This window comes from Vicugna pacos, chromosome 17, assembly GCF_048564905.1.
Source record: "Vicugna pacos chromosome 17, VicPac4, whole genome shotgun sequence".
Lineage (NCBI taxonomy): Eukaryota > Metazoa > Chordata > Mammalia > Artiodactyla > Camelidae > Vicugna > Vicugna pacos.
In genome coordinates this window covers 26,741,050-26,755,148 of record NC_133003.1, presented here as the reverse complement: position 1 = coordinate 26,755,148, position 14,099 = coordinate 26,741,050, and the positions used below count along the sequence as shown (strand labels likewise).

General features: G+C 34.1%; 1 protein-coding gene across 6 annotated transcripts in view; it reads left to right on the top strand.

Moving 5' to 3' along the window:
* Positions 1-14,099, top strand: part of ERC2 (ELKS/RAB6-interacting/CAST family member 2) — an 874,625-nt gene that overhangs the window by 397,669 nt on the left and 462,857 nt on the right. For all 6 annotated transcript variants that reach the window (XM_072941512.1, XM_072941513.1, XM_072941511.1 and 3 more), the window contains exons 10-12: positions 2,599-2,739; positions 5,913-6,053; positions 10,121-10,156. In XM_072941512.1, the coding sequence (XP_072797613.1) occupies positions 2,599-2,739; positions 5,913-6,053; positions 10,121-10,156 (318 nt within the window). The remainder of the gene's footprint in view (positions 1-2,598; positions 2,740-5,912; positions 6,054-10,120; positions 10,157-14,099) is intronic.

Sequence of the window (14,099 nt, the reverse complement as noted above, 5' to 3'; positions counted from 1 at the left end):
GAGTGTGTTATTCCTTTTAATTTCCCAGAACTTATTCAAACATCCAGAGTGTGTAAAAAAATAATGCTGTTTAGTGAGTTAAGATTGAGTATGCCTTAGCTCTAGGACTGACACAGAGCTCAAGAGACAGAACCCCCAGTATTTACAAAGCTGGTCTCACCAAGCCTTGCTGTGGCCACATAGCCGATAAGCAGTTAGCAGAAAGCCAGATAACGGAGCTGGAGGCCACTGCAATGCAGTTCCCATCCAGTGATAAAGCATAAATAGATTAGACCTCTGCAGAGCCAGATAGGTGTACAAGGAACACTTGCCAATGCAAATAAGACTAAAACAAGAACACGTTGTTGGAATTTCTGCAAGTTAGTTGTTAATCAAGTAGATCATGGCATATTAGGGCCTTTTAACACATGTTTCTGACATCTGGCCCTTTGCAGCTGACAGTTAAATTAGTTTTGTGATTGATGGAGAAATATTTTGTAGTACTGAATCATCAATAACACTTAAAAACATTATACTGCTTGCTGATTTTTTTTGTGTCATCGATGCTTAGTCAATAGTACAAGTGCTTAGAGCAAATCAACCTAATGTCTGAATGACTCTGACACCTTCTAGATGTTAGCACGCATACTTAATTTTCTTTCCCTTCCTTTGAGGACAAGATAATCCCTAATTTGAATTCTGTTCTTTCTATCAGCTGTTTTATGCCAGACAGTTTGCCCAGCCCTGGGCTAAGAGAGTCATAAGATTTGAGTGCTGCCCTTTGGAAAGCTAGGCTGAGAAGAAGGACATACCGAGTAGGAATAAATGCCACATGTTCTGATCAGAGCAATTCCTGGGAAGGTTTCCAAATAGCGAGGTGACATGGTCAGTTTGGGGCTATAAAATGTCACTCCAACAGCCCTGGGATGGAAGCAATGGGATGGAGAGGGCTTGTTTGCTTGGTGATCAGTCGTGAGGCTTTTGCAATATGTGCAGGCAAAAGGCAGTGAGGGCTCAGTTGCTGAAATTGTTAAAAGCCCTTCAAAGACTTAACGTTGACTGGGGCCATTCCTTCTTCTGTCAATCACATAAACATCCACTCACCAATGTCACAGAGTAAAATAGGTCTGTAACTAAAACCAAGAAGAAACAAATGTAGGCAATTAGTACTTATTTGTTCTATTTATACTTGCACTCTTATAATAATATACTTCATTTTAAAGTGTTTTTAAATAATTGCAAAACAATAATAGTATTCTTTTTCTCCCTTGAAAGCATTAGATACATAAATTATTGTCACTGAGGTAGAATAGTTGCTTCCCTGCAGGATCTTAAAGCACAGGCTAAGTGTTCAAACCAACTTCCCTCTGAATTAAACACTGGGCTTTACAGTTGTCTTATGTATCAGGCATTGTCTTGTACTTTGTATGTATAAGAATGTAAAAGATAGTATCCTTAAGGATATTATCCTTGAGCATCATTGTTGAAGCAATATTTTTTACCTTGGCCATCCAAAAGGAAGTTCACATATGTGTTGGGTAATTTGAAACAAATTTCAGAAATCTAACTAAAATTTTACCCAAGTGGAATTTTCTTTCCAAAAAGAAGGTTCTTGTTTTGACATCAGTAAGATTTCACATTTTTGAGAACATGTCTACTGGAGTAATGTTTTCACTTTTATATAAAAGTCAAGGACAGACAGGTCTTCAGATCTCCTTGAATCGGCCCAGGCACATGTTTGTGGCACTGTGATCTCATGGGTGTAGCTAAAACTCAGACGGTCCTGAATGCCAGTGTAGGCCTTTGGTCTTTGAGCTGGGTCCCCTTGGATGAGTTAGTTGGCCTCTCTGAAGCTAGGTTTCCTCATCACTGCACTGTTAGCAGTAGTACTAGTTCAGTTCTCACAGATGTAGGGAGGACTTAGATGAGAAGGGTACATCACAGTTCCTACCATTATAATAACCTCTCAATAAAGGAAGCTCAAATTCTAGCAATGTTTTGGAGTCATTACTGATGGCCATGAAGTCATTAAAAAATAGGGAAGTGAATAAACACTTCCAGACACATTGGAAAATCACTTACGTAATGAGCTTATTCTTTACTTTGCTTTGATTTCTCACTGTGAGTCCAGACCTAAGTCCTGGAGGGTCTCTGTCCTGCCCTACTTTGATCGCCTTTCTAATGAGAAGAATCTTCAGAAACCAAGGAAAGTTCATTGACATCAAATAGGAAAGCCAACCGAAGATCCTGGTTCTGATCCACGAGTTTGGTTCTGCTTCTTCCCATTGCTTATACAAGACTTTGGGTCTTGATGCCTAAAACTTACTCCTCTGGAATTGCCCTTGGAATTTTCCTGGTACTGCCATGAACTTTAGCATTAAGGTCCCTTGCAACCCTATGATGCTAACTTTTATTAACAAGCTGAAAGCTATATTGATTGTCTTTCCCAAATACTATGCTGCACAGCTTCTCTTCACAAACCCAATTTTGAATATCTTTTGTATATTGAGTCCTGTAGAGCATTTCTTACATGTATTACCTCTTACTTCCTTTTGTAGCATGCCTTGTCACACATACTGATGTGTTCTTACCTCTTCTTTTTTGACAATTGCCTCACAGGAAAGAATAATTGAGCGTTTGAAAGAACAGCGGGAGAGAGATGATCGAGAAAGACTAGAAGAAATAGAATCATTCCGAAAAGAGAACAAAGACTTGAAAGAGAAAGTCAATGCATTACAAGCTGAACTGACTGAAAAAGAGGTGAGTCTGGAAAAATGAATGAACCACATTGATAGTCCTCATAAACCTATAGCCACAGTAGCCTGGAGAGACTTAGTTTGAGGGGATTGTGTGAAGGCTTGGGAGACACAGTTACTTTTGCTTTGTAAAGCTGTCTGAATTCAAAGAATATTTGCTATAACTCCCTTCATCCAGTGATGCTCTGTGCATGTATTCTGTACTCTGCTAACCACATACAATGTAGCTCCTTGAAATTTTTCTTAATGTCTTACATATCCATATGGCTTGGAGGATTCTGTATTTTTTTCAATGTCCCATGATCCCTTGTTTGAGATAACAACAACAACATTGATAATAGTAACAGCTTCACTTTACTGAGGGCCTCTTATGTGCTTATCCTTGTGTTGGGTACTAAACATTCATCTGTGCTTCTCAAATAGATTACTCAATAACTCCCAGATTAGGACCTATGGCACCATGCTGGACACACAAGTATAGATTGTAGCTGCTTTTCTGGGACATCATTTTGATAAATTATTTGAAACAATATTTCCTGGTAGAGCAAACATGGATACAGAAAACAAATCTCACCTGCACTTTTAATGTAAAACAATATGCTTTAAAGAAATTTTTTGCTTAGAGGTTATGGAGAGTGTCCCTACTCTGAGGTTTACCTCTTAACCCCTAGGTTTACTTAGAGATACTTTGGAGAGAACTTTAAGAAGGAGCAATGCGTATTCTTTTATTCAGTGTCCAAAACTCTGAGATATGTGCCACTGTCCACAATCAGTCCCTTCACACTTATTATTTCTGCAGGAAGTGACCATCTTTTAGGGCTGTTACAGATTCTTTTGTCCTGTTTGGCATGGTTATATAGTTCCCAGCTCCAAAGTATCACCTCAGCCCTTGGGCTTTGATAATTCTATATAAATTAAAGTACTGTCTGTATTAGTAATCCAAGAAGGAAAGAATTGATGAGTAATAGGAATTTTGAGGAAACTCAGAAGCAAAATTTGTATTACCTAAAATTTAAGTTTACTAGTTTTTGGAGAGGAGATTATTCCTTTGATATGAAAAGAAAAAAAAATGTATTCCCTCTTCCTACTATTTCACTGATAAATCCAATGTGGGGGATGTGTAATTACTGTAGTTGGTATATGACAGAAGACACAGAAGCTTTGACCACAATTTGCAGCATTCTTCACAGATTGCAAGTGTTATTCATGGGTTTGTACCTTAAAATCAGTATATGTATGAGTGTTTGTGTGTGTGTATATATATATATATATATATATATACATATATATATATATATATATATATAATACATCTAATTGAAAAGAAATCTTAATGACATGGTGGAGCATAAGCTTCAAATGAAAACAATTTTGTAAACAATGCCTGTATGAAATTCATTGTATGAATTTTAGACAGACATTGCTGCAAACATTTATTTTTCGTTATAATAATGTGCCTGCCGCTGGGTGTGTCAGTCAAGTTTCCACCAGAAAAACAGAACTGTATTAAGAAATTTAACAATATTAAGAAATTTACTACAAGGAATTGGCTTACATAGATATAGGGGCTGGCTAAACAAGTCCAGAATTCACAAGGCAGGCCATCAAGAAGGGCAGACTGCAAAGTCTCGGACAGGAGCTGATGCTGCAGTCCACAGGTGGAATTTCTTCTTTCTGAGGGAAACCTCAGTTCTGTTCCTAAGATCTTTCAAATGATAGGTTCGGGCCCACCCAGATTATGGAGAATAATATCCTTTACTTAAAGTCAACCGATTGTAGATGTTAGTTACATATACAAGATACCTCCACAACAACACTTAAATTAGCATTTGACTAAATAACTGGGGGCTATAGCCTAGGCAAGGTGACACATAAAGCAATTGACACACCTGGCAATTTAAAATTTATAAAGGAAAACAACATGCAATTGTTGTTAGCAGGGAGCTTATAATTTAGTTGGGGTGCTAATAATCTTCACCATGACAAAATCCCTGTATTATAAGGTCTTTTATTATTTCTATGGGAGTGATATGGTAAAGACCACTAAAATTGGTGTTGGAGACTTGGGTGTGAGACCTGTACCTTCCATTAATAGCTGGAGAACCTTGGAGAAGATATTCAGCTCATGTGATCCTCAGTTTCCTGACCTGAAAAATGAGAATGGCTAACCTGTCCTTCAGATGGTTCTTAGAACCTGGGTCTTTTGCTGGATGACTGTGGTGATATATTCATTAATAAGATTATTCCAGTGCCCATGAAGCAGTCAAGTATTAGACAACATCATTACTGAGAAACCCCTGTGTGCTTAGTGTCTTCATAAGTGCTACAAGTGGCTACAGAGGAAATGCACAATGTCTGATTTGAGGTGGAACGTGAACATTTTAGTCACGTAGTTAGATGTTAACCAGTTCATGTTTGGTGATGGACATTGCCCTTCTAGCTGCAAATTTGTTTTCTGCGATATATGCACATATTTATTTCTTTACTTTTTGGGATTCAGACTATACAGGGAAGCTCTTGGTTTCTGGGCATAACTGATGAATGGAACAACTGAGGTAATCCCATATCTGAGTTGGGGAGATTCATTGTATCTGCTGAATCTGGATTTACAAAGGACTGGAACATAAAGTCTACTTTAATTTTTAAAATAATTTTATCTTTGATTCTATAGAAGATGTTCAAGAAAGCTTTGGTTGTTTTTCTGTTACAGAATGGGATTTGATTTAAAAAAATGAAAGGCTTCTTTTTTTACTTCATTTGCCCTTTGTGGGGAGAAAAGCATTAAAGTTGGTATTTTCTTTCATATTTATCTTACAGTCTGCACAACCTGACAGTAAAAAATATAAATGGAAGGTTTAGGGTATCTGTTTTGCCAGGACATGTACAAACCAACTTGGGACTTAGATCATTAGCATAACTTTTAGACGTGAAACATGCATTTACTGACCACACTATTTGATCACTTCAGATTCTACTGCAATTAGATCCTTCTTGGTTCTGTAAACTGGCCAACTTTAATTTCCTGGCCAGAGCCAACTATTGTTACCTTAGTAAGACTATATTTACCCTTTATGTCTAATGCACACTTTATTGCTATGTATAGAATCAATATATTCAAATTGAAGACACTGCTAGTAGAAACTGCAGTTTTACTTACTAGTGTTCTTTTCCTTTCAGTCTAGTTTAATTGACCTCAAGGAACATGCATCTTCATTAGCCTCAGCAGGGCTGAAAAGGGATTCCAAATTAAAATCTCTAGAAATAGCCATTGAACAAAAGAAAGAAGAATGTAGCAAATTGGAAGCACAATTAAAAAAGGTAAGTGAAGTGTAAACAAAAAACACACTCATTTTGCAATGAAGTTATAAAATAGGAAAGGAAGAGATATTTAAAAAAATACAAACTCTTTATCTTTTGTTGTCTGCTGATGAAAGAATTAATTAAGCAGCCTTTATTCCTAAGAAGTCTACATCAGATCTGTCTGTGAACCTGAAAAGTTATCTTAGATTTCCTGTCTGAAAGAAAAAAAGAAAGAAAACCTACTTGACAAATAGGTGAAAGTAGTAGTAGATGTGAAAAATATTACAAAAACCAGCCATTACTTTCTGGGAAACTATCAAAAAGATAAATGGAAATGTTTGCAACAAACCAAAGAATTCAGGGGCCCCATTATACGTTTATAAACTTTAACTACTTTCAGAAGTAGGCCATTTTTTAAAATTGAAACTTGGCAAAAGGTTTATCTGACAATGCTAAATTTCTAGAAGTTCACCAAAATAGCCAAGTCCCTGGAAGATCTCTCGGATGACTATACTTGACCAAAAATGGCTTTAATGTCTAAGCAAGCTTGTTGTATGTAGAAGGATTCAGAAAAGAAAGCAGGATATTTGCATTGCAGCATTAACATGTTTTCTCTGAACTGGACATTTTTGTGAAGTACATTTCCAGTCATGCATCGTTCCTTTGACTTTTTCCCTGTGTTGTTTGGTTCGTCTGCACTCATTGTTCACATGAAACTCATAACATTATGAGTTTAAGCATTTTGTTTCCCTTTGACAACTTATAAACTTATTCAAAAGAGATGATAAGAATCTAAATCAAACAAAGTATATAGTAAAATTTGACTATGTATAATTCATAGCACACTTGAATGGGGATTTATTTACTAAAGTTGTGAAAATATATGGTACAGGTGATAGGGATGTGAAAGCATCATGTATCTGTGAAGAAATTATTCTCGATATTTTAAATTTTAATATACTATTTTGTATGATGCAATATAAAACTGAAATGTGATTATACTGTGTTCACTCTACTGCAGAATTTTAGGAAACTGTCATGAGATTTCGTACTAATAAAATCTCCTTAGTAATACAGAAAAAAGATAAATAAACAGATCAAATCCCTTTACAACAAAACAGCCAGAAAATCTCTATATTGCAACATCTATTTCCTAATCAACTCAACATTTCACTTTTTTTCAAGCAATACCTAGTTAAGCAGAAACCTTGAACAATAAATAGAAGGGTTTAAATTGCCCATTTGAGGGTGTTTAAATGGAAATTGACTTGGTTATTTATGCTTTGGGTGTATGATATATATTCTTGACATATATGAATGTGTTCTGCAATATGTTATACATGCATATGCCCATTAAGAAATGAACCTAAGAAAGGTACTTTTATTTGATGAACAGTTTTGTGATCATAAGGCAGGTTCTAAGATAACTCTGAAAGAGCAATCTTTTTTGCCTCACTGTGGTGGTCCTTTTTATTATCTTAACTCAGTTGCAGTGTGCTGAGTCCTGAAGGAGGAACCCCCAAAAGACCTGGGCATAAAAGATGTTCTTCATTAACTCTGAGGAGCCATTATGGAGTTGAGGGCACCTCATATATTATTTCTGCAGATACATACTTGACACCCTCTCTTTTAGTGTTAAGTCATCTGTGGAATTTGAAATCCTCTAGTTAAAAGGAAGAGATTGACATATTGATGCTTGTAGTTTCCACGTTTATGGCTTGACTAGTTTAATAAATGAACATCTATGCAATTCAGTTTAATTTCTTTCAACATAGCTGTGATTCGCTCTCAAAGTCATTTAGAGCATGTGGTTTCCTTAGACTCTCATGTAGACATCATGTACTGGAATTCACAGATCAAATTCTGTAAACATTTTAGTATTATTTCTGACAACATTTTAACATTCTGCCACATTACCAGAATTAAAGTAACTAATATGGTTGTCTTGCTGGAAAGGACCTATTTAATTTCTGAAAACATAATTTATTTCTAAGTATATAAATAATCTTTGCTTGTACTATCTCCTAAATGCATAGTGCAGTCAGATTAAATAAGGTAATTATAATTTAAATATTTTCATACCTAACCTGCAGATGCTATTTTGTTATTTTTGGCTCTCTAACATCAACTAAATTCAAAAGTTTAAAATACTTTTTCTAGTAGTCTTTAATTTCTGCTAATAAATAGTTCTATAAAAACCTCAAGTACCCATCACCTTAAAAAGAATTGAGATCTACATGAAATATTTGAAAATATAAGCCGACAGTATGTGAATATACACATAAACACATCATTTACTCATGGAAAAATAAGCAGCTATAAAAGCTAAAAGAGTGTCTGGGCCTCCTTTTAAATAAAAGGGTATGTGACTTGTGAATAAAATATAAAGGGTTACTAAATGAAAGTTGAAAACATAATAGTTTTATTATGACATAAATAAACCATGAATTCCCAATGGAATTTTGCTCAGGATTTGTGAGTGTCCAGGTATTTTTGCCATAAAATCCAAACAACATAGTAGATGTGTTTAACTGAACAGAAACCTTCTCTGCCAGGGACAGTAGAATCCAAATGGTGATTTAAATTTGTTTTTCTCTCATAAACAATGCTAGAAATTGGTATCATGAGTTTTTAGCATAAAAGCTTGTGGAGAACATTCACACACTTAGTTGCTTTTAACCCTTTACTATATGTTATTTTAAGACATTTCCAAATACTTTGTGTTGAAAATGGTTACTACAGGCAAAAGAGGAGCTCTTCCTTACACATTCCATCCTTCCTCTTAAAAACAATGCAGTCAAATATTCTCTTGTGAGAAAATCTTTACTGATATTAGACAGGCTAATAAGATGATAATAACCAGATAATGCATAAATACTAGCTGTGAAGGTGCTTTATAAATTAGTGCATTATTTAATATTAATTCGTCACCTGGGGTTAAGAAGAACCTGATTAGTGATGTGTGGATAATTTCATCTTTCAAGAATATTTGGTGTTCAATATGTAAAAGTAAATTTACCTTGTATGACTAGAAATCAGTTGAGAACCAACAGCAATCAAAATGTCATGATTCGTGTTATTTGGTAATTTTCCAATTAATACCATCTTTGAGGAGGGTGTTTTTTTTTAACCACAGTAAAATTATTATTTCATCAAATTTGAATAAACAAAAAAAATTCATGTTTTTCAAAAGCACATCTTAGCTTAAAGCAAATTAAAAGTTCCTACAGTATTTCACCTTCTTCACCTTGACATTGAGCTGCAAATTAATGATGTAGGTATATAAGAAATATAACTTGAGGATGCTATTTAAAATAATATTTAGTATACTTAAATCTGCAAACATTTAAATCTATGTAAAACAGAAGAGCATTACAGATTCTGAAGGACTTGAAACATAAAAGGATAGTCACTAACAATTGTAATTTTTGTTATTATGAACTAACAGTAGAAACTGGTAATAGACAATGCATAATACTGTATTTTAGTTCCCTTCAGTCATCCTACTGACTTAAATTTTTTCTTTTCCCATTTACTATTATTCCTATAATGTCTTGCTTACTAATATTTTGCTGTTGCTATCCTGCTGTCTGCTTATCTATATTTTTCTAAAGTTAGACTGAATAGAAAACTCAGGCTTATGTTAATATAAAAGAAGAGCTATAAATTCAATGATAAGATTTAATTAATCTTTTATTATTACCATCTTTGAAGTTCAGGTAATAAATTGCAGGCTTGGCCAAAAGCACTTCTTCTGATTCATTGCTAGAGGCCAGCACTTCATGTATCATCAAAAGTGGACAGCTTTCTTTATTTCATGGGTTATTTAACTTGAGAAAGGGAAAGTAACACAAACCTTAAATTTCTTATTCCAGCTATTCTTTTTTAGGAGCCAAAGTCAACATTTCTATTTCCCTAGAGCCTCTCACTTTCACTGCGGAATGTTTAGAAACTGAAATTTCTTCTTTTTTAATCACCAGTTTGTCTGTGCAAATGCACTGGATTTGTTGAGCTAATGCTGTTTTTCTGAATCTTTCCTTCTTTCCTTGTCTGTGCTTCAATGCCTCCCCAACTTTGCAATGTAGCAAGCTGAGCAGTTGTTCAATCAGATGTACAACCCAGTAAGTCATTTCTGAAAGTTCCCGCTGTAACATATCAAAGCATGAGGATCCATTGATCACATGTCACAGTGTGCCAACTGGGGAGGTTTCAAAAATATTTATGAGTCTCTTCCCATTTCTGTTCTGTCAAAAGAAATGACCTGTGCAGAGGCCACTGCCATTTCTTTTGAATATGAAGTTTAAAAATTAAGAACTCAAGGAAATATTGCCAGCTCTGATACTACCTCTGTCTTAACTTCAACTCTAAGGCTATAGAAAAGCAGAGGTCAGCTTCAGATATAGGCTTATGGAATTCTTTCCCAGATCCTTCAAATACAGACTTAATCTATACCAAAAGAGATAGCATTTGTAAAAGAGCAAACAACTCAATATATGTTATATTCAAGTGATAGAATTTAAAATTGGTTTAGATTTTAAAATAGGGCTATGCCTTTTGAGATTGTTAAATGCCTAACATCATTTTGGATTTTGTAAGCGTTAAAAACATGTCATTTGACTTGAGAACAAGCTAAAATATAGTCTTCTAATAAAAAGTAATAACAATTCTGATTATAGCTTATTGGTACAAAAATCAGGTAATTAGTACAAATATGTGTAAAACAGCCCAGATGCCAACACTGATTTTTTTATGCTAATGACAAATGTGTATTTAACATGAAACACTTTGTTTCTTTAACTTTTATTAAAGAAGGGCTTTTTTTGTTTGTTTTGTCAACTCAAGTGACTTAATGGGAGAAATATTACATAAAAGTGACCAGAATTTGTCATTTGGCAGATGTGATCTGTGCTATCATGCATTCTAATTACCTCCTATTTATAAATTTCCATCATGGCAGAAAGGAATAGCATGGATAAAGGAAATAATTCAGCTCACAACTTTTTGTTAAGCTGCAGGTGCGAGATACATACAGCATGTATGCAGGATGCTTGGATGTATTTAATTAGATTCAGTCTCCACCCTCCGTTCTTTAAAACAAATTTGATTTTTCCAAATAGAATTCCTAAAGCCCCATTGGAGCATCTTCATTAACCTCTTTCTCCAAGTATGATTTTTAGCAGAGCAACAAAAATAATCCAAATTTCCTTTCCCTTACCATTTGAATAGAAGTGTTAATAAGCGGGCTGGAGACAGTGGAGACGTGAAAAAAAAAAAGACAAATAATATCTTCAAGCTTGAAAACTGACCCTGGGAAAATGAGTGGGTTTTTTGTTTTTTGTTGTTTTTTTTGTTTTTTAGATCATTTTAAAGAGGTGTAAAATAATCTTACTGAAATATCTCACACTGACCAGTTAAGGACAGGGAGAAAACCTAAGTATGTCATGTTTAGGATGTGTGCAGGACAGATGGGGAGGGCTTTGTTTCTGTAGCACCTAAGATTTACCAGGATCATGATAGGAGTTCACCATCCCTGTCAGTATATGGAGGGCCAAAGAAATCGCTTTGTTAACTTTTAGATCATTTCTGGAAATACTGAAGATGTGACAGTTATTGGATTTTGCCTTCATTTCATCCCAGTTATGAGTCTCCAGGATGCAAAAGCAAATATTTTAGTGCTTTAGGTGACTAATTAAAAAGTCAGTGACAGATTTTTCTCCCTAAGTTAATTAGCTAACTTATTGTTTTATCATCCTCAGAATTTAACCAGTTATTAAATGTATATAGCTCTACCTGTCTGCAGGTGTTCTCAGGGTCCAGATCTTTTTTGGACTGAAAGGCACTATGGATTTTCTATCCTTAACAGTATTTTTTAAAAAAACGACTTGTTTTTCTGGTTGTGAAAATGAGATATGGTCATAGTAGAGAATTTGCCAGAGTATGAATGGATATAGGAGAAAATAAAAATAACAAGACACCTCACTGCTCAGAGATAATCACTAGGAACATTTAGGTTGTCCTCCACCCAGACATCTTTTGATTGTTAGTGTTCTCACTTCTCCTGTCTCCCTTTCTCCCTTGTCTCTTTCTTTCCTTTCTCCTCCTTCCCTCCTTTCCTTCTTCCTTCTTCCCCTTTCTGCCCTTTTTCCTTCCTTTTCTCCCTCCCTCCCTCTATTCTTTCTTTTTTTCTCTCTTTCTTTTTCTTATCTAATAATCTATTTATTTTCATCAAATTGTGTCAAAATGCTTATTGGGTTTTATATCCTATTTTCGTGACATATCGTGAGAATTTTCTCATGTAATTAACTATTCTTCGAAAACACTATTTAATGGTTGTATGATATTTCACTCTATGTGCTCATTTCCAAAATGCTGATCATTTCATTCCTTTTTTTTTTGCCACTGTAAATAATACTCTGAAGAGCATCGTTCCATATTAATTTTCCTACTTTTCTACTTTTTAAAATAGAATAAATTCCTGGGCCAGTGATTTTAAAATGCTCCTAATACTTCCTGCTATGTTGCATTTTAGAGAAGTTATGTCAAGGCATGGTTCTTCCAAGCACTGAATAATGGCAGTCTTTCTTTCACACCCAGACCAATACTGAGAACTGTCATTTTACATAACTTTGACAAACACATAAGTGGAATACTTTTTTCTCATTTTAACTTTCCTTTCATTAATTACTAGTGCTGTAGAAGTTTTTAGTACATTTATTATCTGTTTCCTGTAAATTGTTTCTTCAAGTCATACAAGCATTTGTTTTTTAGTTTTCTGTTTTGTTCATTGATTTCTATGAGTTATTCTATGCATTATATGGAAACTTTGTCAGATTTTGGTCAAATTTTATTTAATTTAAATTTTTTGTGTAGGAAACTATTTTTAGGTTCTGAGTTTGTGTTTCCCTTTAGGAATTTCCTCATTGCCTTTATGCTCAGAAGTCATTCTCTGATTTCAAGAATAGACACTCACCTATACTAAATTTTTTTAATGTTACTTTTTACATCAGTTTAATCACCTTATCTGTCTTTAGATTATTTTGATTCATGCTAAGTGGTGAGGTTCTAACTCTAGTTTTCTAAACAATCATCTGGTCATCCCAGTGCCATTTATCAAATAATTCTTTATCCACTGATCTTGCTACTGTTTTATTTTACACTAAATTCTCATATGGATGAATATCTTAGTTTCTGAGCTTCTGTTTAGTTTTATCAATGTCCATTGCTTCTTGGGTCAGGATTTTATTTATTGTGGCTTTATAATATTTTAAAATATCTACTGAAATGAATTCCACCCTAATTCTTTCTGCCTTTATTACGTCTTGTTCTGTTTTAATGTTCTTAGCCTTTACATTTTATCATTCCAAATAAACTTCAGAATCACCTTGTAGATTAAAAAGCACAATTGTTGATTTTAATTTGAATGATATTCAGCTTATAAAATAATTTTAGAGTGATTGATGTATTTCCAGTATTTTTTCTTCCAATTTGCAAACTTGATACAACTTTTATTTATTTCAGTTATCTTTTATACTGAAGGTTTGACATTTTCCTATTGTAGGCCTGTGATATTTCTTTTTAAGGATAGTCCTAAGCATTTTTATATATATTTCTTAATTTACTGTTGTGAATTCGATATTTCTTCTTTTATTTTATAAACAGTTATTGGTACCTAGGAAATTTATTTATTTAAAAATAAAATATATTTATTTTGAATATGGCCACCCTACAAAATTTGATGAATTATAACTTACTTGTTTTTGTTAAATAAGATAATTTTGCAGTCTGTCCTATGTCTTACAGTCTAAAACTAAATCAGAATAAATAAGAATTAAGCTTTGAAGTCCTACTGGGAGTATTTTTTTCCCAGAATAGAAATAAACCTTCTGCTTTTAAAACTCTTTTACTTTAGTCACTCCATTTTACTAAATGCTACTCTAATGCTGCTTCTTAGAAATCTAAAATTTTGCCCGCATATCTTTATTACTTCTTATAATAATCTTTCTATAGCTTAACTACCAGTCTCTACTCCTGGAGTTTTGTCCTGCCATTGTAAACACTATGCAG